Source organism: Acipenser ruthenus, chromosome 7, assembly GCF_902713425.1.
Source record: "Acipenser ruthenus chromosome 7, fAciRut3.2 maternal haplotype, whole genome shotgun sequence".
Classification (NCBI taxonomy): Eukaryota; Metazoa; Chordata; class Actinopteri; order Acipenseriformes; family Acipenseridae; genus Acipenser; species Acipenser ruthenus.
The window spans coordinates 22,075,250-22,101,060 of NC_081195.1; the positions used below are offsets into that span (position 1 = coordinate 22,075,250).

The 25,811-nt window shown below is 43.6% G+C and overlaps 2 protein-coding genes across 2 annotated transcripts; both read right to left on the reverse strand.

Annotated features, from left to right (window-relative positions):
* Positions 1-909: 909 nt before the first annotated feature.
* LOC117415501 (heterogeneous nuclear ribonucleoprotein U-like protein 1) lies at positions 910-17,426 on the reverse strand. Its single transcript, XM_034025979.3, has 16 exons — positions 17,343-17,426; positions 16,601-16,908; positions 15,453-15,641; positions 14,682-14,862; positions 14,357-14,430; positions 13,992-14,131; positions 13,136-13,235; positions 12,492-12,604; positions 11,562-11,828; positions 11,006-11,128; positions 10,193-10,321; positions 6,777-6,945; positions 4,710-4,982; positions 3,058-3,224; positions 2,418-2,597; positions 910-1,860 (listed from the first exon to the last, which is right to left on the reverse strand). Exons 2-16 carry the CDS (start codon positions 16,854-16,856, stop codon positions 1,741-1,743), a joined length of 2,481 nt encoding a protein of 826 aa, XP_033881870.2. The 5' UTR covers positions 16,857-16,908; positions 17,343-17,426; the 3' UTR covers positions 910-1,740.
* Positions 17,427-17,536: 110 nt separating this feature from the next.
* LOC117416023 (tyrosine-protein kinase Fer-like) lies at positions 17,537-25,617 on the reverse strand. The gene is made up of 10 exons (XM_059027824.1): positions 25,507-25,617; positions 25,060-25,332; positions 24,417-24,545; positions 21,721-21,774; positions 21,370-21,488; positions 20,708-20,799; positions 20,306-20,429; positions 19,714-19,877; positions 18,802-18,924; positions 17,537-18,704 (listed from the first exon to the last, which is right to left on the reverse strand). The coding sequence occupies exons 1-10, from the start codon at positions 25,615-25,617 to the stop codon at positions 18,541-18,543; spliced, it is 1,353 nt and encodes a 450-aa protein (XP_058883807.1). The 3' UTR covers positions 17,537-18,540.
* Between the last annotated feature and the right edge of the window lie 194 nt (positions 25,618-25,811).

Consider the following 25,811-nt stretch of genomic DNA (forward strand, 5'->3'; position numbering starts at 1 on the left):
GCTACAGACTGATCGCAATCTCCTCCAAGGACCCCAGTGATTTAACATCAACATGACTAGGTAACCCACTCCCTGCATATAGAAGCGTCTCCACTTAATTTGCACACCGTGTGCTCCTCTGGTCCTGGTTTCCGTGCTTAAAATGTTAGTTCGGTCTAACCAACTCAATTCCTTCTAAGATTTAAGACTTGTCAAGTCCCCCCAACGCGTTCTTTGTTACAAGCTAAATAGTGTCACAGCTCATTCCTTTAAGCCCTGTTGGGACTCGTGCGATTGGTTCTTTAAAATGTTGCAGAATGATTTAACTAAGATACCTTAAAGATACAGGAAGCTATTTAGCAATATCTTAAATTGATTTAGAGACATCTCTAAAATGAACAGGTCTTTTAAAACACACCTTCGATAAGGAGATGGGGGAAAAAAGGTCAGGTTATATTTCACTGCAAAACACATTTAATAAATCCAGTGACCTACATTAATATATCAGAGGTTTGCATCATGACTCCAGTTCAAAACCACAGCTGACTTCCAAATTTTTTGGTATTTAACAAAATAGTCCTTTATTAAAATGATCATTTGCTCTGCATCTTACAAGTAGCCCACAACCTGCATCTTGTGGCATTAGCCAAGTAAAAAATAAAAAATAAACTAAACAAAAAAGGGTCAAAAGCAAGCAAGCCCACACATGGGTAAGTGGAGTTTTCCGATTATATTCTCAAATACAAAAACATGTTTCCATCCGATAACACAGAAGCAATGTGCAGTTTACATAAAATACATTTAAAAAAAAAAAAAACACACACACACTCTGTTAAAATCAAATCTCCAAAACAAAGTTTCAGGATAAAATATTAACAGCTTAAAAAAAAGGGTGTACATAAATCTGATGAAAAAAGAAACCCACTCAAATTTTTTTTTTTTTTTTTTTTTTAATTATGTTACAATCACATTGACAAAAATGTTTGCAAAATAAACCGCGGGGTTTCAACAGACACAGCAGGGAAGTATTATGATGTAGGGGAAAAAGCTTTAAAATGATTTTTAAAGTTTATTTATTTATTTTTTTAAATACATCTCGCAAACACAATCGTCATTGGAATATATATAAAAAAGTATTTTTATTCAACGGGGGGGGGGGGGGGGGGGGGGAGAGGAGGGACTTGAAAAATTAACATCTTATTTTCTTAAGGAGCACAAGAAAGAAGGGGAGATTTACAAATGTATCAGTACTACTTTAAAAAGCATCAACTACATAGCAGGCAAACACTCCCCCTACCCCTTTCCTCTCCACCACTGACTCGAGATTCAATAGTTTAAACACCACAACATTTGCCAAGTTCAAGTATTTAAAAAAAAAAAAAAAAAGGCATTAAAATGCATTTCCCCCCCAACTAAAATAAAAAGCAAAATGAAATAAAAAAAGTCAGTTGCAAATCAATTACACCCAATACTCTCTTTTTTAGGCTTGTTGATCTATTTAAAAAGTACAGGTTTTGACTATTTTTAAAATAAATAAAATAAAAAACAAAAACAAAAAACTTAAAATGTAACAAAGACAGGTTTATTACGACACAGTAAACACACGCGCCAATCCCTCCCCTCAGGGGAAGAGGGGAGGGAGAAAGAGAGAGAGGGGAAGGGTAAAAACAAAAAAACAAAAAAAACAAAGGGCAGCCAAGTTTGATTGCTCGCCCCTCACTCCTGGAGAGTAAACCCTGCTTTGTCGATGCTTGCACAAGTTTACTGGGAGCCCGACCCGGTCCCTGTGCTGCCAGAGTAGTTCCCGTAGTTCGGATAATTGCTGTAGTACTGGTTCCACTGGCTCTGGTTCTGGTAATACTGACTCCACTGCTGGGCATACTGGTGTGAGATAGAAAAAAAAAAAATAACAACAATCAATCAGTGAACTGAAAGTGAATCCAGAGCAGGTTTATACAGGGGGGGACAGCATAACCAGTTGTACAGTGATAGACACAATGCTTTTTGGACCGCTTGTGAGTCGATAAAGCATATGAGTGCATGTACAGGTTTAAAAATACCAATAAATCCAGATAATATCTACGGGGGGGGGGGGGGGGGGGGGGGTTGCAAGATTAAAATTAAAATTCTGAATCTCCCCCAAACCTAATCATTTTCCATCTGTCCAAACTTGAAGACATTATCACAATACATCAGGGTAGGGTAAGTTGGGTTGATGAATATATTTAACAAAAAGGAGCTTTCAAAAAGTATATTTAAAAAAAAAAAGAAAGTTCGACTGGACACTGTGTGCTACAGCATGCGTCTGTCATCTCCCAGGACACCATTGTAAAAGAGAAGGGAGGAGGTGGTAAATGGGTTATAGTCCCAGCAGACCCCCCCCCCCCCCCCAGACAGACACAGACTCAGCAGGGCTCACTGGGCAGGGCTGTCTATACCTGCTGGTATTGCTGGTTGTAACTCTGCTGTTGCTGTGCTGTGGGCTGCGTTGGCTGCTGCTGGCTGTAGCTCTGCCCAGTGGTGGCAGCCGGCTGGCTGTAGCCCTGGCTGTAGCCAGGGTAGTTGCTGTAGTTGTAGCCCTGGTTGTAGTTGCCCTGGTTATAACCTTGGTTGTATGCCTGGGAAATACAAAGAAAGAAGAAATACATTTGTAAGTATTTCTCACACACTAGTAGGGGGGGACACATTTATGGTTACGTAAGCTGGAATTGGAGAGGAGATGCTGGAGAGCTCCAAAAAGTTTTGCATCACCCTATAAAATTAACTAATTTTGCTTCGGAAAGTCAAACGAAACCTGCCGAATGTAACATTTACATATTGAATTACATACGGCTTTGTAGTTTTCCCATACACTTCATGAAAAACAGATTTTGTAACCTTGAGGAGCCTCCTACCGCACATATAAAACATCACTTTGGAGAAATCAGGAGGCGTGACAAACCTCTATTTGCAAGGGAACACAGACTTGCAATAAAAAAAGAACAGTAAAATCAAATAGCCCTGTAAAAATTGCATTCCACCAAAAAACAGAGATTACTACTCCATAGCAGGTTTCAGCTCTGGTCCCATCAGCCTCACCTGGTTGTAGCCCCCAGAGGCTCCTCCCCCTCCACCCTTGCTGTAGTTGGAATTGCGGTTGTACCCCCCCATCTGCTGGTTCCGGTTGTATCCGCCCCGCCCTCCGGAGCCCCCTTCTCTGTTATTGCCCCAGCGGTTCTGATTGTAGCCGCCACCACGGTTATAGCCTGGGGGGGGGGAGAAGGGGGGAGAGAGAGAGAGAGAGAGAGAGAGAGAGAGAGAGAGAGAGAGAGAGAGAGAATTATTTTAATTATTTATTTTATCATTAACCCTTTGCGGTCCATTGTCGGACCTGGTCCAACATTGCAATTATTCCTATCCAGTCCATTGTCGGACCCTGTCCGACATCATCAAAAAAAAGGGTTTCTAGTCGTTTTTTCTCTGGAAAAAGCAGAGAAAACCATTCAATGGCCGAGTGGGAGCGACAGGAGCCGAGACAAGCCGATTAATAAAAAAAAAAAAGGCGTCTCTCATGAATAGTCATACTTTCCCCTGGCATCCCATATGGCCGGTCATAAGGAAACAAGCTGGCTGTTAGTGTATCAGCGCACAGAGACTATCACAGACTTTTTTGAGATGTTATAATAATAAAATAATGACTTGGATTGCATTATTGAGGAGTTTGGTGATAAAACGAGTGATCAGGAGATGATTGATCGGTATGTACGACTATTATTAATTTCTTAGCATATGTGAAAGTGATAGCGAACGAAAGGGTGGGGCAGGGCTGGAGATGCCTAGTAAGTGTTGATATGCAGGGCCTTTTAAACCCATTTGACTGTGGGAAAAAAACACTTAAACAGCGCATCAAATTAACTGCGCGTGTGAAAATAAATTGGACCCGACGCGCACTAGTATAAATAACTACCCAACCTCTGGCCCTGGATTAGAGGTTTCAATTTGTTCAATAAAAAAAGTTTAGAACAAGGTTGGAACAAAAGCCAGGAGTGGAAGGGCTAACTTTTGCCACCCCTGCATAAAACAGACAGATTTACTGCCCCTCCTGCTCTGCGCTGGACTCGCCTGACCTCAGCACCACGTTACTGGATCCTCAGCTGATGCTCTATCCTTGCACTATTAATCTGTCACTGTAGATAGAACTGGTTGTAAATAAATATCTGTATGTATAAACCTCCCGATTTTCTCATGATCTCCGGGTAACTAAGCTTATTCTCGTTGACCATAAATTAAATACCAGTCCCCATATTTCACTTAAGGCCCAAGGGTTCCAATTGACTAAAAAGTCCATCCCTGCTTCAAGGTGTTATATAAAATTGTTTAAAAAAAAAATAAAAAAACACGCCCAACAATAGGTGGACTCATTAGTTCATATCAATCATTTTCTTTAAATGGACACCTGAAGCAACCAATGATAGCAGGGATCTTGATTTAGCTGTCCATTCAGAGTAGAGGGATGTAGTTACAGGGAGTTTTACTCCTCACCCCCTCCACCCTCTCTACCTCAGTTATATCCCGATATAAATTGTTATTTATGGACAGCGATTTGGATAGACCCCTAATTTTGTCGAGTACCAAGCCATTTCTGCTGGTACTCATGTCATAACCTAACAGAAGTTATGTGAACCCGTCTCTCTCTCTCCAATTATATATATATCAAACCCCAGTTGGATCCACCTCAGTCAGCCCCTTACCTCCTCTGTAGCCACCTCCCGAGCCCCCTCTGCTCTGGTAGCCCCCTCGCCCCCCATGGGGTCCCCCGCGGTTGTCATATCTCTGGAAGCCCCCTCCTCCTCCGCGACCCCTGTAGCCTCCAGAGCGCCCGTCGAACCTCTTCTCCGGGGGGGGCCCTGCCTTCCTCCCCTCCTCGTTGTACTGCTTCACCAGCTTCTCCGCCTCCTCCTTCTCCAGCTCCACGAACGTCACGCTGTCCAGAATCTCGCCGGACTCCGGGAGAGCGAAGTTAGCTGCGCCCGGCACCGCAAAGAGGAAAAGCAACAGATCAAAATAAAAGAAAAAAAAATGGGATAGGGGAAAAAAATTAATAAAAAAAAAAAAAATCATGTCAAGAAAAAAAAAAAAGAGCAAAATAGAAATAAAAAAGGGAGGAAGACAAACTGGGTTTAAAAAAAAAAAAAAGCTGCCTCTCAAATCATAAAATGTGATATTTTGAGAAGCAAACTTTTGTTACATCCAGGGAAAGCCAGACCACCAAGGGAAGAAAGTTGAAAAAAAGGGAGGAGGAAAAGGAGAGGTAGAAAGAAGTTTTTTTTTTTTTTAATTAAGAAATAGGGGCACTGCAAACCCAGTAGGCTTAACAACCTTACCACACTCGGACTATTGTTAAGACAATATTAAGAATTTTCCTATGATATTCATATAATCTGAATTCATTACTGGTTACTAAATGTAAATAACTTAATTCAATTAAAATATTAAATTAGATACATGCAAAATACTGCAGAACTGCAACAAAGTACAAAAAGGTTTGTGAAATTACAGGGGGGGGGGGTTGTCAAAAAAACTGAAGTTTCCCAATCTTTGATTACTACTTTGGGTTGGGGTGGGATACACCCCATAGTCTAGCTCCCTGGATTTTTTGAAATGCTCTTGGTAAAAGATTTCAGCTTCTGAAAACTCAATTGTTTCACAGACACTGCTGTCGATCACGACTTTTTTTTTATCTGACCTACCACCAAACGCATCCTCTCCCCACCCTACCTAGCGTCACGATTCTAGCGTTAACCTTGAGCACTGTTATTGGACTGGCAGATTCAAAATGCCATGAATCTGCAAGTCCCTTTGAGGGTTCTGTTTTTTCTACAGCGACGGAACGAGAGAGAGAGGCAGTGGGAACGGTATCACTGATGGACTGTTTTGTATGTCTTCAGGACACGCCTGCAAATCATATTCATTCATCATTAAAAATGGACTTGAAGCTTTTGGTTATATTTCACAAAAGCATTGCCTCATGTAGGCAAGCACAGCAGTCACAAGATTACACGATAATTATTTTCATAAAATGATCGCCAAATTCCCTTGGCATTACGTTACGTATGCGGGTGGCAACCACATTTAAAGCCTACACTAACATGACAAAAATCTGCGACACATGGATTTATGTAAAGGCAGACTTACCTAGGAAGGCAACTGTACTCCAAATGTCACAATACATGTGATAGTCCTGATGGATTAATTGTACAGTTCATAACATCAAGTGATCGTTTAGCAACGTTGAGACAAATGTAATGGAATTCAGGAGAGTTTTTATACCAACAGTAAAACACACTTCATTCTAGAACCAGTCAGTGAACGACAGCAAGCTTTGTCATTGTGCTTGTGGACTTGTATCACGATACAAAGGAGGCACCGTTACAATACGATAATTGCCAGACAATTAATCAGTCCGCCCCAGATTCTTATCGTGTGCAGACAAATGCCTGAACGGATTTCCATTCCGGGTTTGCAGTGTTTATTTCTGTCGTACGCAAAAATTGGGGGGCACGGAGAAAAGAAAAAAAAAAACGAGTAGAAGGAACAGAAACAGGAAAAAAAAAGAAGTGAAAGTTTATATAAAAAAAAGAAAAAGAGGGAAGGATAAAAACAAAATCTGGCCATTTTTTTTTTCTTCCAACTGATTCTACAAACAAAGTTGTAGATCTGCATGTTTTTTTTTTTCTTTTCTGATTTTGGAGTTGTGTGTGTGTGTGTGTGAGGCAGTGGCAGGTGGTTTTTTTTTGTTTTTTTTTCTAGTATCCTACCTTTCATTTCTAACACAGCATGATCAGGCACATCCTTTCCCTCCTCATCAGTGCGCTTTAGCGTTCGCTCTTTTAAATCCTCATCCGTTGGACAAATTACAATAGCCTTGCGTTGAAAACCTTCAAAAGGACGCATTTTTCGTCTCTGGGCTGATCCATAAACATTTGTCTAGCAATGGTGACAAAGAAGAGGCAAAAGCTGTTCATTATTGGGTTGGCTTCCTTTTTTTTTTTTGGCTTTAGCGGAGAGGAATTCGGAAGCCTGCAACGATGAAATAAGACATTGTTTTTCTTGTTTTTTTTTTACAAGGTTTCGTTATTTTGTCTCTAACTATGGTTGCAGCACACAACCCCACACTTACCTTGAAAACCGAGAGTGCTTTTTTTTTGCACTTAACTGGGAAGGAAAAAAACGGGTTGGGGGGTGGTTAGTACGAGATAAAGGGGCTCATATTTAAAGAAAGATCAGAGCTGTGGCTACTACATAAAATTACATTATATAAAAAGATACCGTCCCCACCCAGTGCTTCACAGTGTAGCATGCTACTAGTCAGAAACGTATTTGCTTTGCAACTGGACGCCGCGCATTAATACAAAAAAGCAAGAGTCGAATCTCCAGTGACTTCAGAGTCACATTAAACCACTGCCAGTCAACAACGCACTGTAACCAACATTAAAATGTTAAAAACAAGACAAAATCGGCATGGTGCAAGATGTGTTTTTGCAAGGGACTGGTCGTTGTGTGTGTTTTTTATTTAAAAACACTGAAGTACGAAGGACACACACACACACACACACACAATGCCAGATTAAATTTAGCACACACAGTATATCACCATTAGCTATATCCAGCAAAACTGACAAATACAGACGGGTAGTTCCATTTATAGCCCCTCCCGACACTCAACAGCTCATCGATGTCCGCAAGTCGCATCACAGCGGTTCTGTGGAGAAGTTGTGCAGCTCAATGCCGATGCATCGGTCAGGTGGGTGACTCCACGAGATCACGTTCACTGTGGAGCTGCTTTCTTCAACACTGAAGACTACTCATCCCTTATTGTTAATTTCTAAAGCACGATGCATGGCAGCATTTCATTTTACAAATCCAACATTTTAAATTTCCGTCGCAACGTTCGCCATTTCTCTACTTAATTTAATAAATAAAAAAACATTACTTGTGATTTTCAATTCAAAACTTGAAAAAACGAGTCTTTCAGCATAAGAACGTTACACCACCTGACATGTTTGTGCGCAATTAAAAAAAAAAAAAAAAAACACACGTCAAGTTTTGTTTGTTTACCAATGAAAATTGCATGCAAGAAAGACAGCAAGCAAACACGTGCAACAGGTTCAAGTCAAGAACCAAGCCAACATCCAGACGTTTTATTTAAATTCGGACACTGGTCTCGTGCTGACGACTAATGAAAAGCGTGCACACGGCATTTTCCAAAAGCAGGTTACCAAAGCTCATAAGATTGTTAACCCGTGAGATTTGCAAATCAACAGTGGATAATAAGAGGATAGACAACTACCCTGTACCTGAACTTTAAAAAAAGACAAAAAAAAGTATTAATTTTTTTGTTTTAATATTTCAACGGGTTTGAATCACAACAGAGAAGCCACATTCAGCTACAGCAGCTTGTAAAACTTCAAGGGTTTAAAAGAACTGATTTTAAAATGCAATCCACAAAAACAAACTCAAAATGTTTACACTGTGAAGCACCTAAGACAAGTGAACTGTATTCCTTCGAATTTAAAGACGCAGCCCAGAATTTCCCACCCTCAAATTTGCATTTCTCAAAAGACACAACCTCATATTCCGCACATGAAGGCAGCTTGCAGTTGTCTGCTACCACACAGAGCGTTAGTTATGAGCTGCTTCTCATTTCCAGTCGCGATAACTCACACCCGTTTCTCCCAATCTGTGAACTGCAGTATTGCTTGGCATGTCGAAAAAATACGGGGCTCTGACCTGCATTTCCGATCTGTGTAAGCTGGTAGTGTTTATTAGGAAACGCTGAAATTGTAAAAGCTTCTTTGAATTCCTCTGGAAGCTCACGACACTTCTTTGAAAACGTATGTCATGGATGGTTCGTGATCTGGCAGTAACGTTTCGGTTCGTCTTTTCTCTTTTAAATTCTAAGGAATAATGTAGCTTGAGGGTTATGGGGCTGGCTATCCAGCATTGTGTTTCTGAACAAATTATCCCCAATATAAAAAAAAATAATTATAATCCCCTAATTAGACTGCGGAACGTGCCCGATAAAGAATTTAGCCAGTCTTCCAAACTACAACCCTACAAACCTGTGTGCATGTTTATTTCATTTATTTTTAATAAATCTTCCTACAGAGATGCAGGCAGAAAATGACAGAATAGACTTAAAAGAAATACTTGGCAAACAATTTAAAAAACTACAGGATACGAGTTGCGTTTCAAACTTCTTTTCTACAGAAAATAAAAAGCAAGAATCGAAGCTACCAAGAGGCTGGCACTTGCGCTACAGCAAACTTTGAGTAAGTTACTAATCGATTTATAAAACAGCTGCGACAGACGAGAACTGTACGACGTAACGATCTAAACTTCATAATGTAATCCTAAACAAAAAAAGGAGGGGTCCCCCCAACCGAGAAAAAAAACACTTACCTTTACTCACCTTGTTGAAAAGAACATTACAGCCCTCAAACACAAACAGATAAAATACCTACCTGGGAGTACTTACAGTTTTCCCTTTGATGCCACACAGGCATGTCAATTTGACCTGCACTTACCTTAATACAAACTGCCAACAGCAGCCCTGAAAAGTGAACCGTGGTTAAATCACTTACCTGTTTATTTCATTTTTTTTTTTTTAATATATATATATATATATATAAAAAACATTAACAGTTCCACAATATTTCTACTTTATATCTAAAAGTATATTAAAATAATGTATATAAAATGTAACTAAAGTGATATTTTATTTGATGTTACTTTAGCAACGTAAGTGCTTCTCTTTACTCACCAGTCACGACAGTGTTTTTACTTGCTTGCTTTCAACATCACTATTATCTCAAGAGGACTATCTTTTACAGTGTTGGGGGGGGAAATCCCACTTAAAAACCCCCAAATAAAACACAGATACAGGAAAAAGGAACAAGTGCTTTGTCATCTAATAATGCTCCCTTTCCTTTACAAAAAAGATACAAACATCCCCCTCCCTTTAACAATACAAGGTTTGATTATTATAAAACACAACAATCAATAAATCACAACTTAAAAAAGTGTTATATAAAAATGGAACAGCAACAAAAGGTGTTTGAAAAAGGTGTTGCTGTAAGTCTTGCTGGCTGTGCTGGAAGTAAAGGGTGTGTCAGTGGAAAGCTGTGGAGAGGGGAGGGGGAGGGAGGGGGTGTGAGGGAAGGCACTGCTGTACCTGATCCAGGATGTAGTTGCGTTTCTTGCGGGCCGCGATTTGGATCAGGCGGTTGAGGCACTGCGTTGCCTGCTGGATTAGCACGTCCCAACGGCCAGCGTAGTTACGCTGTCGACGAAGACCCATCACCTGAACAGAGAAATATACAAAGAATAGGTCAAGCAATAGTAAGGAGGGGAAAACGATACACTAGAACACTCAAGCAATGATGATAACAACAACAACAACGGAAAATATTATAAGCAATTATCAAGAATAATGCATGGGGTAGTGTGTGATAAGAATTTAATGCCCACCCAAGGGTTCCTACGTAAACCCAGAGGGCGAAGCCACTGATAATGTAAAGAAACCGAGAACACTTGCAGGATCAGGGATCTCCGGGACCAGGGTCCGAGATCCCCGTTATTATTATTATTATTATTATTATTATTATTTATTTCTTAGCAGACGCCCTTATCCAGGGCGACTTACAATTGTTACAAGATATCACATTATACATTATTTCACATTATACAGATATCACATTATTTTTACATACAATTACCCATTTATACAGTTGGGTTTTTACTGGAGCAATCTAGGTAAAGTACCTTGCTCAAGGGTACAACAGCAGTGTCCCCCACTGGGGATTGAACCCACAACCCTCCGGTCAAGAGTCCAGAGCCCTCACCACTACTCCACACTGCTGCCCGTTAGAAACAACAACATTGTCAATGACTTTTTACAGTGCTTTCGTTGCTAAATTTGTCACTGTTGTCATATGCCTCATATCAAGCGGAGTGCACTTGTCTTGCGTTTTTTTTTTTTTTTTACCTTCATCTTCTCCATGATGGCGTTGGTTCCCAGGATGTTGAATTTCTTCGCTGGGTTCTCAGCTGCGTGCTTCTCAGCCCAGGTGGTCTTTCCAGACGCGGGCAGGCCCACCATCATCAGGATCTGCAGACAGACAGACAGCAAGAGGAGAGTTTAATAGCCGCAGTGCAACCACAAAAACATCCCTTTACTTTAAATCTCAACCATCTTTCAAAAAAATATATATATATATGGACAATCAGTCCCTTAATATATTCTTATAGCATCATGGGATTTGAAATTGAGAAGTTTTCCCCACCCAAAACATTCCTATTAGGAACCTTTACATTCAAAACTAAGCCCGAGGACAATTGGTTGTTACAGTTTCAGCGTCATTTTATACTGAAAATACATTTAAAAATGGGCAGAGAAACATTAGCGTAATAGCTGAGTGGAGTTCTCTTTCCTATAGACCTCTATACGGCTCTGCAAACCTGAACTACGATCCAAGGCATTAAAATGATACCTATCTATATTATATTCTAATCCATACCCTAGACTGTCCACCCGTTCTCACCTCGCACTCTGCCTTGGAGGTGGGCCCCACGGTGCCCCGAACCCGGTCCTCCAGGGGCACGCTCTGCGCCAGGGTATACCCCTCGGGTACGGGGAAGTAGGGCTCCTCTTTCTGGCCGAAGTTGAACTCGATGGCGCAGTTCTTCACCAGGACGTGGGGGAACAGGGCGCGGTCCCCCAGCTGCTCTTTGCTCACCTTGAACCCCACGCCCAGCCACTTGCCGTTCTTGGAGTAAGCCATCTCCACCTCCTCGCCGGCCTCGAAATCCTGGAGAATAAAATAAAAAAATAAAACGATGGCCGCATTCAGTAAGGCAAGTGACTCGCCTTTTTATTTAGTAGGTCGGCAATTACTTATAATTCTCAGAATTTAGAATATCCAGTTATTACTTAAGCTTGGTTCACCGTTACCACCTCTGCGCTGACTCGGGAGCAGCGAAGACGAACACACGCTGTCCTCCAAAGCGTGTGCCGTCAGCCGACCGCTTTTCACACTGCAGACTCACCGTGCAGCCGCCTCAGAGCTACAGCGTTGGAGGACAACGCAGCTCCGGGCAGCTCACAGGCAAGCCCGCAGGCGCCGGCCAGACTACAGGGGTCGCTGGTGCGCGGTGAGCAGAGGACACCCTGGCCGACCTAACCCTCCCTCCCTCCCTTCGGGCGACGCTCGACCCATCAGGGCCATTACAAGTATCGTAACATTTAGCTTACTGTTACACCACTACTATATGGACAAAATCTATGAAAAGTTAACATATGTAAAACATTTGACAGGTTCTGAAAGACTGCTTTTTAGGTGTACTTGTATCATTAGTTTTGAACATTGTAGTAAAAAAAAAAAAAAAAAAAAAAAAAAAGTACAAAATGTTTCATTTCAAAAAGCATGACCGACAAACTAGCCCTTGCTGTGCCAGGTTCAAATAGAACTCACAATGAAACAGCCGATGACATCGTTCTCTGCGAACTTCTCCCCAAAATCCTCGAATTTGCAGTTGGAGGATTTCTTCCCAGTTCCTCCGTAGCCGTAAGAGAACTCCTCCTCTCCTAAAAAAACACAAAGGAGACAACGCTTTGAGCGACACAAAATAGAGACTGAACCAACCAGCCTGTTTTACAAGCTCCGTGCCAAATCACTACTCCAGGGATGGAAATAAGAAATTAGGCTTTCTAGTGAGCAACATAATAAAACAAAATAAATGTATTGCAGGCAAAACACCAGCTGGTTTTTAATCGATAGTGAAATTCAACCTTTTTTTTAATCTGTTAAAGGTTTCGTGAACTGCAACTTGATTTTATTAGGAATGGACATAAGACTCACATTGCACAGCAGTTCAATAGCAAGTTGAATAAGACACACCTGAGCTTGTTACATGCACACCGTGGCTAATCAAGCTTCTACTAAAACCCGGCATGAGTTATTTCCAACCTTGCAACCCCTTAAGCAAAAGTGCATTGAGAAACACCCCCCCCCCTTCCACACACATATTTTAAATAAAAGGATTTGTTAGCTTTAATTAAAAACAAAGTTCCATTCATGTAAAACTTATTTTGCAAGAGTTGTGTGTGCATGGTTACCAAGTTGAGTGCTGCACGAGTCCAGAGACCAGCCGACTCTAACCACATGTGGGTCTGGCTCGCTGGAAGGAAGGTGCTTCACAGAGATCTCCTCATTGATCTGGCAACAGAGAAATACATTTCATCAGCATATGGTCACTGGAAGCCAACTCCAGCCCTGCTGCACCCAGTACTGGGTTTCAGAACTCCACCTATGCCCAAAAGTTTTGAATCACCTAAAATTATAGGATTCTGAGAATTTTATATAATTGACCTTTTATTATGTAATCAAAGAAATCAAGACAGTGTTAATTCTGTCTCACTACAAGGATGTTAATAAGACTTCCATTGCATAGCAGTTTGATCCATTCCTAGTTTCACGAGTTTAATAAGACAACTGAGCTTGTTACCCAGACACTGTGGCTAATCAAGCTTGTAGTAAAACATGGAATGGGTGAAACTGCTGTGCAATAGGATTTTCCAGGGGCCTGATTGTTCAAACTCTTGGCTCCTGGTCATTTCATGAATATAACTTAACAAAAGGAGCCCTTAAACCCAGGACTGGGTGCAGCAGCAGCAGGGCTAGTGTGAGTTTCTAACCCTGCTCAAACTCCTGACTCCTTATCATTTCAATATTAATAATAATAGACTTCATTGAGGGGAGCTCTGAACCCCAGCACTGGGTACAGCAGCAGCAGGGCTAGTGTGAGTTTCTAACCCTGCTCAAACTCCTGGCTCCTGATCATTTCAATAGACTTAATTCAATGGCGTTCTTAAACCCAGGACTGGGTGTCGCCAAGTTTCCAGCCCTGAAAACATCAATACGACACAAAGTTGAAGGGACAGAAATTCCTGGGGTTAAAGGACAGAGACTCACCTTCATCTCGAAGCAGACTTTGCCCTTGTTGACACCGTAGGAGACTCGAGCGCCTGACCAGAGGTAAGCGAAGCCCTCGATGGTCAGCGGATAGCCGCTGTAGCGGTCACGTGCTACCTTGAAGTGCAGGTCACAGTTATCTAGAAGGAGATAAAAAAAAAAAAAAAAAAAAAACACATTTGTAAACATTCTTTAGAAAGCTTTGAAATTTAAGGCTCAGAGGCAAAGCTACAAGGTCTACAATGCTCCCTTGTTCCATCACAATTTAATAACTTGTGCCATGTTGACAGCAAGATGTTTATGTAATAATTTGTCTATTACTGTATTTTTTTTTTTTTTTTTTGGACTCGCTAGTTGATACTCACAGGTGTCAATGGCCACCAGTGTGTCATCGAAATCCTCTTCGTCGTCTTCTGCAGGAGGCTGGGGGGACCTGGACCTGCAATTCAAGTTTTCCAGTTAAACGCTTTGAATAGGTCAAGGACGTTAAAACACTCCATAGTGCTGAATTGATAAAACACCAAAAGAGGACTTTAAAATTCAAGGACAAGCATAACTAACTAAACTGAACAAAAACACAAATGCAGTTGTAACTGCAACTTCAGTAAATGGTGCTGTAATTGCAATTCTAACTGACCGCAGGTCTAGCGGGAGTAATCCTTCAGGATTGGTAACCCCGGCGCTCCCCACCTCTTATCCTCGCGGTGCTCGTAGTAGCCGCGGCCCCGGCCCTCGTCGTAGTGTCTCTTGCGGCTCTGGTGGTGCTGAGGGGAGCGTTCCTTCTCCTCCTGTTTGGGCTCCACCGACCCGTCTTGACCCAGTTCTGCAGTGACCGGAGCAGACTCCTCCTCTTTCACCTCCGTCTTCACTTCTGCGACGGAGAAAAAAAAAAAGTTACACAAAATACATCACAAAACAAAAACAGATACACAATTTTAGACAATACCACCACCCCCCACACACACACTTTTCAATAACACTGGTTAGCATACCAAAATATCATTCATATATTATTTATTTCTTTTAGCAGACGCCCTTATCCAGGGTGACTTACAATTGTTACAAGATATCACATTATTTTTACATACAATTACATTTTTCCATATAATTACCCATTTATACAGTTGGGTTTTTACTGGAGCAATCTAGGGAAAGTACCTTGCTCAAGGGTATAGCAGCAGTGTCCCCCCACCAGGGATTAAACCCACGACCCTCCGGTCAAGAGTCCAGAGCCCTAACCATTACTCCACACTGCTGCCCCAGTGAAGCTGTGGTTTAAGGATGGAAAGACTTTACATTTGTTTTAGAAATGCAGGTTTTCAAAGCATACTGATAAATAGCAAACTTTTTTTTGTGTAATTATAATTGCAATTTCAGCAAACAATTCTGCTGTATTTAATTATAATAATTGATCCCGGCCCCTGTGAATAAGGGGCTCCCTTTTCGGAGCTCTGGTCTCACCCGGGTGGGGGTCTTCTTCCAGGGAGTCCTGCTGCTGCTGCAGTTCGCCCCCCTCCGCGGGGAGCTTGCTCTCCTCCTTGACTGAAGTATCATCCAGCCCATCTGCCGACAGCTCGCTGAAGCCCTGGTCTTGGTCAGCTAGGCTGTCTCCGGTCTCCAGCCCCAAGGCTTCGTCCTGCTCCTTCTCATCTGCAAAAAACACACAAGAGGTTCAAAGTCTAGAACAATAAACAAAACAAAAACAGGCACTTCATTTACAACCATTTTAAACCACTCAATGGCACTAAATTTAGAAACCCCTGAAGCTTAAATAAATCTGACGATTTCTCTCTCTTCTACTCACGATATTAATCTCTCAGTTTGCAGTGTGTATTTAAGCGCCTTTTAATTTTGGCCATTTGATAAACACAGCTGATTGCTGTGTATTATTTATTTCTTAGCAGACACCCTAATCCAGGGGGACTTACAATTGTTACAAGATATCACATTATTTTTACATACAATTACCCATTTATACAGTTGGGTTTTTACTGGAGCAATCTAGGTAAAGTACCTTGCTCAAGGGTACAGCAGCAGTGTCCCCCAGCTGGAATTGAACCCACGACCCTCCGGTCAAGAGTCCAGAGCCCTAATCACTACTCCACACTGCTGCCCAATAAGCAGTGTGGAGTAGTGGTATAAGCTTACTTGAATTGATGTTACAAAATCAATAGTTAAAAAAAAAAAACAATAAAAAAAAAAGTACTGAATTTCAAGCCGCGTGTGAAGGCAGAAATACAAAACAAACACAGACGAAAAGGGGCGTTTCGTTTTACAGATCAAATACAATACTGCCCAAAGAAATGTGCACGCACGGCCTCAAGCAACAAATTCGTCAGCACACAACAAACACATCCGTCCTGTACCATGCAGACAAAATAAAACTGCATTTCATGAGCTTATATGCAGCTATCGCGAACCCTTCACGCACACACATACATATAAACGCTGAATTCTACGAACGCACTGCGTGAATAAAATACATCGAGAGCATCCAAATGCACGCAATTTAGCGTTGTACAACAATGCAATAAGACTATTCCTGTATTGTCTACCCACCCCCCCCCCCCCAAACAAAAAGGGACACCACACTAACATCACACACTTACCGTCTTCAGCATTATCCTCTCCGTCATCGGCCCCCTCATCCTCGCCGAACCCCAATTCCTCGCCGTCCCCGGCGTATCCTTCGCCGGGCACGGCCGCCGGTGGCGGTGCTACCCCGACACCCAAGGCTTCGGAGTCCAGTGCGGCCTGCAGCCGCTCGGCGAGGTCCGCTTTCAGGCCGCGAGCCTCCAGACCCCGGGCCTGCAGCTCCTCCTTCAGTTCATGTACCTTCAGTTTCTTGACGTCCACCGAGCTCATTCTTAATGTATTATTATCGCTGTGATTTTTTTAAATGTGTATATATATACAGCTGCAGAGACAAAAAATAATAAAGAAAATAGTTGTTTTTTTTAGAAAAAAAAACCAATATTAGATTGTTTGTTTACAACCAACTTGTAAACAGCACATTAAAAAAAGCGCTTCGACAGGCCTGTACAATTTAAAAATAAATAAACACAAAACAACGTCTATTTAAAACACACCACATTTACGTTTTCGTTGTTTTAGTATTTTTAAACGCGGTTTCCCTTCAAATAATGCCAATTTAATCGGTTTCATTGAATGCAACTCCAGTAAACTATTTTTTTTTTTTAAAAAACAACAACGACGACAAAGGCACTCTGTAAATTTTGTGTTGTGTTTTAAATAAAGCAACGGCCAGCACATTGTTACACGCTATCCTCGACTCGTCATTACAGTACAGTTTATTAGCATGTTTCGTGTTTTCTTTGCCTGTAACTCTACCTTTTTCCCTCGGCGGCTCTCGGAGTGCTGTCCCGCTCCGCTAAGCTACACAAAATGGCTACCTCTCTTTCCACTCGCAGAAGGGGAGGAGAGGAAAAAAAAAATAACATAAAATCTGTTAATCTGATTGGCTGCCGGCCCGCTTTTTTTTTTCGTCCAAACTTTACCGGAGACTCTGGCCAATCACGGTCGAGCTGAATCGAATGGGCTGCTCTGTGATTGGTAGATTCGAATCGAGTGACATCTGAGGGATTAGATTTATTCATTTATTTATTTATTTATTTATTTATTTATTTATTTATTTTTAACGCAGGTGAGTTTCTTTTTTTTTTTTGGTTACACATTCCTGTAGCGGTTTGTAACAGTGCCCCTATAAAGAGTGTATAATTGTAATAGCATAGCAAGTGTAATACAACACAGTGATGTATGGTAAAGCATAGGGAAGCATTGTAAAGCACAGAGAGGTCTGCTAAAGCATAGGGAAGCATTGTAAAGCACAGAGAGGTCTGGTAAAGCATAGGGAAGCATTGTAAAGCACAGAGAGGTCTGGTAAAGCACAGGGAAGCATTGTAAAGCACAGAGAGGTCTGGTAAAGCATAGGGAAGCATTGTAAAGCACAGAGAGGTCTGGTAAAGCATAGGGATGCATTGTAAAGCACAGAGAGGTGTGGTAAAGCATAGGGAAGCATTGTAAAGCACAGAGAGGTCTGGTAAAGCACAGGGAAGCATTGTAAAGCACAGAGAGGTCTGGTAAAGCATAGGGATGCATTGTAAAGCACAGAGAGGTCTGGTAAAGCATAGGGAAGCATTGTAAAGCACAGAGAGGTCTGGTAAAGCATATTTATAAACAAACCATGGTAAAATAACCCTTATAATAGTAAATTATAATAAAAGCACAGCAAAGTGTAATACAGCACAGTGAATTCATGGTAAGCACTGTTAAGCAAGTCAAAAAAGCATGGTAAATGCATAGTATAACAGGAATGGAAATGAGACTCCCGCTGCACAGCAGTTTGATCCATTCCTGGTTTTACTACACGTTTAATAAGACACACCTGAGGCTGTTGCCTATGCACGCTGTGAAGAAAAAAAACACCACCACCAACCACACATCTCTTTGTAAATATATTTAAGTAAATAAATCAGCTGTGGTTTATTTGAGCGTGCCCTGCCCACACGGAGATGTAGTTTCAGCCCAGTCAGTCACTCCCCCGCTCACAGGACTTCATCTTCCGAAGCAGCACGGCAATCTCGCAGTGGATATCGAAGAAGCTTGGTCGGTATGCAGGGCGCTCATCCCAGCACCGCAGCATCACATCGTACACCTCTGAGGGACAGAACCTGGGCGCCCTCATCCGGAAACCTGACACCCCCCCCAAAAAAAATAGAAAAACCAACAGGATCTGGCTTTGACAGTGCAGTGGAAACGCAGTGTGAAAGCGTGATGGGCGTGGACTGACCTCTTTCAACCTTTTCCCGGGCTTGCTGATTGGTCATGCCGGTGTAGGGCGTGGCCCCCAGGCTGAACGTTTCCCAGAGGAGGATTCCGTAGCTCCACACGTCACTCTCCGTGGTGTAGCGGCCTGGGAGGCACGGGGTTAATGTTTCTGATTCATTAAGACTAGCGCTACCATCAATGCCCTTCATGAGAAGTTAACCAAAGTAAAAGCATAGCAAAGTGCGATAAAGCATGTTCAAGCATAGGCAAGCACTGGTGAGTTTGTAACCCTGCTCAAACTCCTGGCTCCTAATCATTTCAATATTAATAATAATAGACTTCATTGAGGGGCGTTCTGAACCACAGGACTGGGTGCAGCAGCAGCAGCAGCAGGGCTAGTGTGAGTTTGTAACCCTGCTCAAACTCCTGGCTCCTGATCATTTTAATATTAATAATAATAGACTTCATTGAGGGGAGCTCTGAACCCCAGGACTGGGTGCAGCAGCAGCAGCAGCAGCAGGGCTAGTGTGAGTTTGTAACCCTGCTCAAACTCCTGGCTCCTGATCATTTCAATATTAATAATAATAGACTTCATTGAGGGGAGTTCTGAACCCCAGGACTGGGTGCAGCAGCAGCAGCAGCAGCAGCAGGGCTAGTGTGAGTTTGTAACCCTGCTCAAACTCCTGGCTCCTGATCATTTCAATATTAATAATAATAGACTTCATTGAGGGGAGTTCTGAACCCCAGGACTGGGTGCAGCAGCAGGGCTAGTGTGAGTTTGTAACCCTGCTCAAACTCCTGGCTCCTGATCATTTCAATATTAATAATAATAGACTTCATTGAGGGGAGCTCTGAACCCCAGGACTGGGTGCAGCAGCAGCAGCAGCAGCAGCAGGGCTAGTGTGAGTTTCTAGTGGGGTGGGGGTCTTCTTACCGAATTTGAGTGCCTCTGGAGCGGTCCACTTGATTGGGACGTGCTTCATGCCTCCCTTGGTAGCACAGTATACCCCATCCTCCACCTCGCGGGACATCCCGAAATCGCTGATCTTCAGAACGCTGCTGCTCTCTGACACCAGGCAGTTCCGCGCAGCCAGATCCCTGCAGACAGGAAGAGAAGAGGGGGAGCACTTAGGGAGGGACACCACAGAGACAGGAAGAGAAGAGGGGGAGCGCTTAGAGAGGGACACCACAGAGACAGGAAAAGAGGGGGAGCGCTGAGAGAGGGACACCACAGAGACAGGAAGAGAAGAGGGGAGCGCTTAGAGAGGGACACCACAGAGACAGGAAGAGAAGAGGGGAGCGCTTAGAGAGGGACACCACAGAGACAGGAAGAGAAGAGGGGAGCGCTTAGAGAGGGACACCACAGAGACAGGAAGAGAAGCTCTTTGGCACCACAGGGACTGATTAAAGAGCAAGAGAAAGTAAGAGTGAGAGAGAGTGAGAGTGAGAGAGAGTGAGAGTGGGATTGAGAGAGAGAGTGGGATTGAGAGTGAGATTGAGATTGAGATTGAGAGTGAGAGATTTACCGGTGGATGCAGTTCTTGCTCTCCAGGTAAGCCATGCCCGCTGCTGCCTGCTCTGCAAACTTAAGCACATCCCTGATGTAGAGACTGCCTCCCTGAGAACGCAGGAACGAGAGGAAATCACCCCCTAGAGAGAGGAGAGGAGAGGAGAGGAGAGGAGAGAGGGGTTAGAGAGGTATACAGGCTGCCTCCCTGAGAACGCAGGAATGAGAGGAAATCACCCCCTAGAGAGAGGAGAGGAGAGGAGAGAGGAGAGAGTCTCTCAATGTGTGTCTGTGTATCTCTCTGTATAGCTGTGTCTGCCTCAGTGTCTCTCTCTCTCTGTGTCTCTGTCTCTCAGTCTCTCTCTCTCTCTCTCTCTCTCTCTCTCTCTGTCTCTCTCCGTTTCTCCTGGTTCTGTCTCACCTGTGACGAGCTCCATGACGATACAGACGGGGTTCAGGGCGCACACCCCAATGAGATGCACAATGTTGGGGTGATCATACTGCTGGAGAATCCTGAGAGGGGACAGGGGTGTACTTTCATTTCAAAACACTGTACCCGATTCTACACTAGGCTAAATAAATCTCAGAACAGCCTGAGATCTAAGATTACAAGTACTACGAGGAAATGCACATTTTAGAAAGGTAACTAAATATAGCCAGCCAATCTGAATATAACAGGCGGGGTAACTGGACCCAGCAAAGGCTCATTTGCTTTAACAATCTCGTTATCGTGTGTGTATAAAACAGGTGCAGCACGGGGAGAAAGCAGATATTTGCACAGTCTCCTGCTGAGCTGAGCTGCTCTGATCTGATTCGATTCTTCCTCCACCTGTTAGAAGGGAAGTCGCTTGCACTGGTTTGATTTAGCGATCGTTTCCCTTTTTAAATGTGTATTTATTTTAAATTGTATTTTATTGCGTATCTTGCAGGGTGAGTTCAGGCGTTGCTGTGTGATTTGTTGTGTCCTGGACTCCCTGAGGTAACCCGTCTTTTTTTAACCTCAATGCAGGATGGCACAGAGGATGCCGTTCTCTTAAAACCCTGGCAGTGGATGCTCATGTTTTCAGGTGGTTTTGCACTGACCGCGCCTCCTCGATGAATCTGCTCTTGATCTCGCTGGGCATGCCGTCCCTGCACAGCTTCACAGCGACAGGAGTGTTATCAGAGGCCAGCCGCCCGCTGAACACCTCGCTGAAGTTACCCTGCGGGAGTGAAGGGGTTAACAATCCTGTGCGGAATGGTGCTTGTCGTACATGGGATCTCATGTCTAGTGGACCCTGTACCTTGCGGAACACACGCTCCCAGTCTCTCCCACAGCTCCCAGTCGCTCCCAGTCTCTCCCACAGCTCCCAGTTGCTCCCAGTCTCTCCCACACGCTCCCACCCTCCCAGTAATAAAAAAATAAAAATCATATTTCAAACCAGGGACCCTTACACTGCCAATGAGTTCTCCCATCACGATGTCTTCATGTTCCAGCTCCCATTTCACCTGAAATATACGAGGAGAAAATGCAAATGCGTATGTAGACAAGGCAAATAGTAATTCTATTTAATGTGAAACAGCTTCCACAGTCAGGCATGGAAATAAGAAATAAGACTCCTGTTGCACAGCAGTTCCGCCCATTCCAGGTTTTACTACCAGCTTGATCAGCCCCAGTGTGTGTGGGTAACAAGCTCTGGTGTGTCTTATTATTAAACTCACAGCAAAACCAGAAATGGATCAAACTGCTGTGCAGTTCTCGTTGTGTTAAGTTTCGGTGTGTTAAGTTTCATTGTGTTAAGTTTCGTGTGTTTCTCAGTGTGCAGTGTTTCTGGCTGTGCAGTTCTCGTTGTGTTAAGTTTCGTTGTGTTAAGTTTCGTGTGTTTCTCAGTGCGCGGTGTTTCTGGCTGTGCAGTTCTCGGTGTGTTAAGTTTCGTTGTGTTAAGTTTCGTGTGTTTCTCAGTGCGCAGTGTTTCTGGCTGTGCAGTTCTCGTTGTGTTAAGTTTCGGTGTGTTAAGTTTCGTTGTGTTAAGTTTCGTGTGTTTCTCAGTGCGCGGTGTTTCTGGCTGTGCAGTTCTCGGTGTGTTAAGTTTCGTTGTGTTAAGTTTCATGTGTTTCTCAGTGCGCGGTGTTTCTGGCTGTGCAGTTCTCGTTGTGTTAAGTTTCGGTGTGTTAAGTTTCGTTGTGTTAAGTTTCGTGTGTTTCTCAGTGCGCGGTGTTTCTGGCTGTGCAGTTCTCGTTGTGTTAAGTTTCGGTGTGTTAAGTTTCGTTGTGTTAAGTTTCGTGTGTTTCTCAGTGCGCAGTGTTTCTGGCTGTGCAGTTCTCGTTGTGTTAAGTTTCGTTGTGTTAAGTTTCGGTGTGTTTCTCAGTGCGCAGTGTTTCTGGCTGTGCAGTTCTCGTTGTGTTAAGTTTCGTTGTGTTAAGTTTCGTTGTGTTAAGTTTCGTTGTGTTAAGTTTCGGTGTGTTAAGTTTCATGTGTTTCTCAGTGCGCAGTGTTTCTGGCTGTGCAGTTCGCGTTGTGTTAAGTTTCGTTGTGTTAAGTTTCGTGTGTTTCTCAGTCCGCAGTGTTTCTGGCTGTGCAGTTCTCGTTGTGTTAAGTTTCGGTGTGTTAAGTTTCGTTGTGTTAAGTTTCGTGTGTTTCTCAGTGCGCAGTGTTTCTGGCTGTGCAGTTCTCGTTGTGTTAAGTTTCGTTGTGTTAAGTTTCGTTGTGTTAAGTTTCGGTGTGTTAAGTTTCATGTGTTTCTCAGTGCGCAGTGTTTCTGGCTGTGCAGTTCGCGTTGTGTTAAGTTTCGTTGTGTTAAGTTTCGTGTGTTTCTCAGTCCGCAGTGTTTCTGGCTGTGCAGTTCTCGTTGTGTTAAGTTTCGGTGTGTTAAGTTTCGTTGTGTTAAGTTTCATGTGTTTCTCAGTGCGCGGTGTTTCTGGCTGTGCAGTTCTCGTTGTGTTAAGTTTCGTGTGTTTCTCAGTGCGCGGTGTTTCTGGCTGTGCAGTTCTCGTTGTGTTAAGTTTCGTTGTGTTAAGTTTCGTTGTGTTAAGTTTCGTTGTATTAAGTTTCGTTGTGTTAAGTTTCGTGTGTTTCTCAGTGCGCAGTGTTTCTGGCTGTGCAGTTCTCGGTGTGTTAAGTTTCGTTGTGTTAAGTTTCGTGTGTTTCTCAGTGCGCAGTGTTTCTGGCTGTGCAGTTCTCGGTGTGTTAAGTTTCGTTGTGTTAAGTTTCGTGTGTTTCTCAGTGCGCGGTGTTTCTGGCTGTGCAGTTCTCGTTGTGTTAAGTTTCGGTGTGTTAAGTTTCGTTGTGTTAAGTTTCGTGTGTTTCTCAGTGCGCGGTGTTTCTGGCTGTGCAGTTCTCGTTGTGTTAAGTTTCGTTGTGTTAAGTTTCGTTGTGTTAAGTTTCATGTGTTTCTCAGTGCGCAGTGTTTCTGGCTGTGCAGTTCTCGTTGTGTTAAGTTTCGTTGTGTTAAGTTTCATTTTGTAAAGTTTCGTTGTGTTACGTTTCGGTGTGTTAAGTTTCGTGTGTTTCTCAGTGCGCAGTGTTTCTGGCTGTGCATTTCTCGTTGTGTTAAGTTTCGTTGTGTTAAGTTTCGTGTGTTTCTCAGTGCGCAGTGTTTCTGGCTGTGCAGTTCTCGTTGTGTTAAGTTTCTTTGTGTTAAGTTTCGGTGTGTTAAGTTTCGTGTGTTTCTCAGTGCGCAGTGTTTCTGGCTGTGCAGGTCTCGTTGTGTTAAGTTTCGTGTGTTTCTCAGTGCGCAGTGTTTCTGGCTGTGCAGTTCTCGTTGTGTTAAGTTTCGTTGTGTTAAGTTTCGGTGTGTTAAGTTTCGTGTGTTTCTCAGTGCGCAGTGTTTCTGGCTGTGCAGTTCTCGTTGTGTTAAGTTTCGTTGTGTTAAGTTTTGTTGTGTTAAGTTTCGTTGTGTTAAGTTTCGTGTGTTTCTCAGTGCGCGGTGTTTCTGGCTGTGCAGTTCTCGTTGTGTTAAGTTTCGTTGTGTTAAGTTTCGGTGTGTTAAGTTTCGTGTGTTTCTCAGTGCGCAGTGTTTCTGGCTGTGCAGTTCTCGTTGTGTTAAGTTTCGTTGTGTTAAGTTTCGTTGTGTTAAGTTTCGGTGTGTTAAGTTTCGTGTGTTTCTCAGTGCGCAGTGTTTCTGGCTGTGCAGTTCTTGTTGTGTATTTACCTTGAGTACCGGCGCTCGGATCGTGACCCTGGATTTCTTTGTCAGGTACTTCTTCTTCCTGACGTGGTGCTCGATCAACAGGGGCACGGTGTAGAACCAACTGCCCTGGGGCTCGAAACAGTATGCGTTCTGAGAGAGAGGGAGAGGAGTCTCAGCCAGTCCCACAAACTCCCAGTCTGTCCCATTCATTTTCTGTCTCATTCCCTCCCAGTCAATCCCACACCCTACCAGTACCACCCCAGTCTGTCCCATTCGTCCCAGTCCTTTTCCTTTTAACCCCCAGTGTCCCACAGGCTCCCAGTCCCTCCCACACTCCCAGTCTCCCCCACACGCTTCCAGCCCCTCCCAGTCTCTCCCAGCCCCTCCCACATGCTCCCAGCCCCTCCCACATGCTCCCAGCCCCTCCCACATGCTTCCAGCCCCTCCCACATGCTTCCAGCCCCTCCCACATGCTTCCAGCCCCTCCCAGTCTCTCCCAGCCCCTCCCACATGCTCCCAGCCCCTCCCACATGCTTCCAGCCCATCCCAGTCCCTCCCACATGCTCCCAGCCCCTCCCACATGCTCCCAGCCCCTCCCTCATTCTTCCAGCCCCTCCAAGTCTCTCCCAGCCCCTCCCAGTCTCTCGCAGTGGGTCTGACTCACTCCGATGCTCTGGATGATGAAGTGTCGGCCCTGCCCCATGCTCCTGACTGACAGCACCACCTCCTCTCGGCTCCTGCCTCCTCCCTCCCTCACCAGGAAGTCGCCCTCTTTCTGCAGCAGCCATTCGGCATCCTGCCGGGACAGAGCCCCGTGGAACCAGACCTGCTGGCACAGCGGCCTCTCCACCTCGGGGACCAGGGGCAGGGGGGCTGGGAGCTGGGGAGAGAGGAGGAGGAGAGGAAGACGAGCTGGGCCATGGAAATTACTAGACGTCTTTTAGTATTTTTAAATATTTTATGTGATTCATTTTGGAAACGATTTATAATAGTAGTAGTAATACTACTACTGCTACTAAAAATAATAATAATAATAATAATAATATTACTAAGTTCAATGCAGACATTGGCTTGAACTCCTCTGTTATATCGGCTGGTTCGTCTCAGTTACCTGGATAGGTTGGGGCGCTCTGACAATATGGTGCCCACATTTTTCGGGGTACTGCCAGTGCTTCAGGGACTCGACGTCGTTCTCCGGGCTCCTCGATTTGCTCTTCAGCATTTTGGGTCTGTCTGTCTGTCAGTCTGCACTGAATGCAGTTTTACTGTCATGGGTGGTGTAAAGCATAAGGCATTGTGACATCACCAGTCACCTGACCCACCCATTGTTTACCATCTTCTGCTGAGGTTCCGAGCATTTGTGACACACGACAGTGACAGACACACACACACACACACACACACACACACGTTTCT

Bases quoted from the DNA above. Each gene is read 5' to 3' on its own strand.
- LOC117415501 (XM_034025979.3), bottom strand. From the start codon at position 16,856: ATGAGCTCGGTGGACGTCAAGAAACTGAAGGTACATGAACTGAAGGAG. The intron at 12,605-13,135 runs GTAACCATGCAC...GTGTTTTTTTAG, and splicing joins CTCGTGCAGCACTCAACTTG to GAGAGGAGGAGTTCTCTTAC. The intron at 11,829-12,491 runs GTGAGTTCTATT...TTTATTCTCCAG, and splicing joins ATGTCATCGGCTGTTTCATT to GATTTCGAGGCCGGCGAGGA.
- LOC117416023 (XM_059027824.1), bottom strand. From the start codon at position 25,617: ATGCTGAAGAGCAAATCGAGGAGCCCGGAGAACGACGTCGAGTCCCTG. The intron at 25,333-25,506 runs GTAACTGAGACG...AAATACTAAAAG, and splicing joins GAGCGCCCCAACCTATCCAG to ACGTCTAGTAATTTCCATGG. The intron at 19,878-20,305 runs GTAAATCTCTCA...TCCTGTCTGCAG, and splicing joins AGCAAGAACTGCATCCACCG to GGATCTGGCTGCGCGGAACT.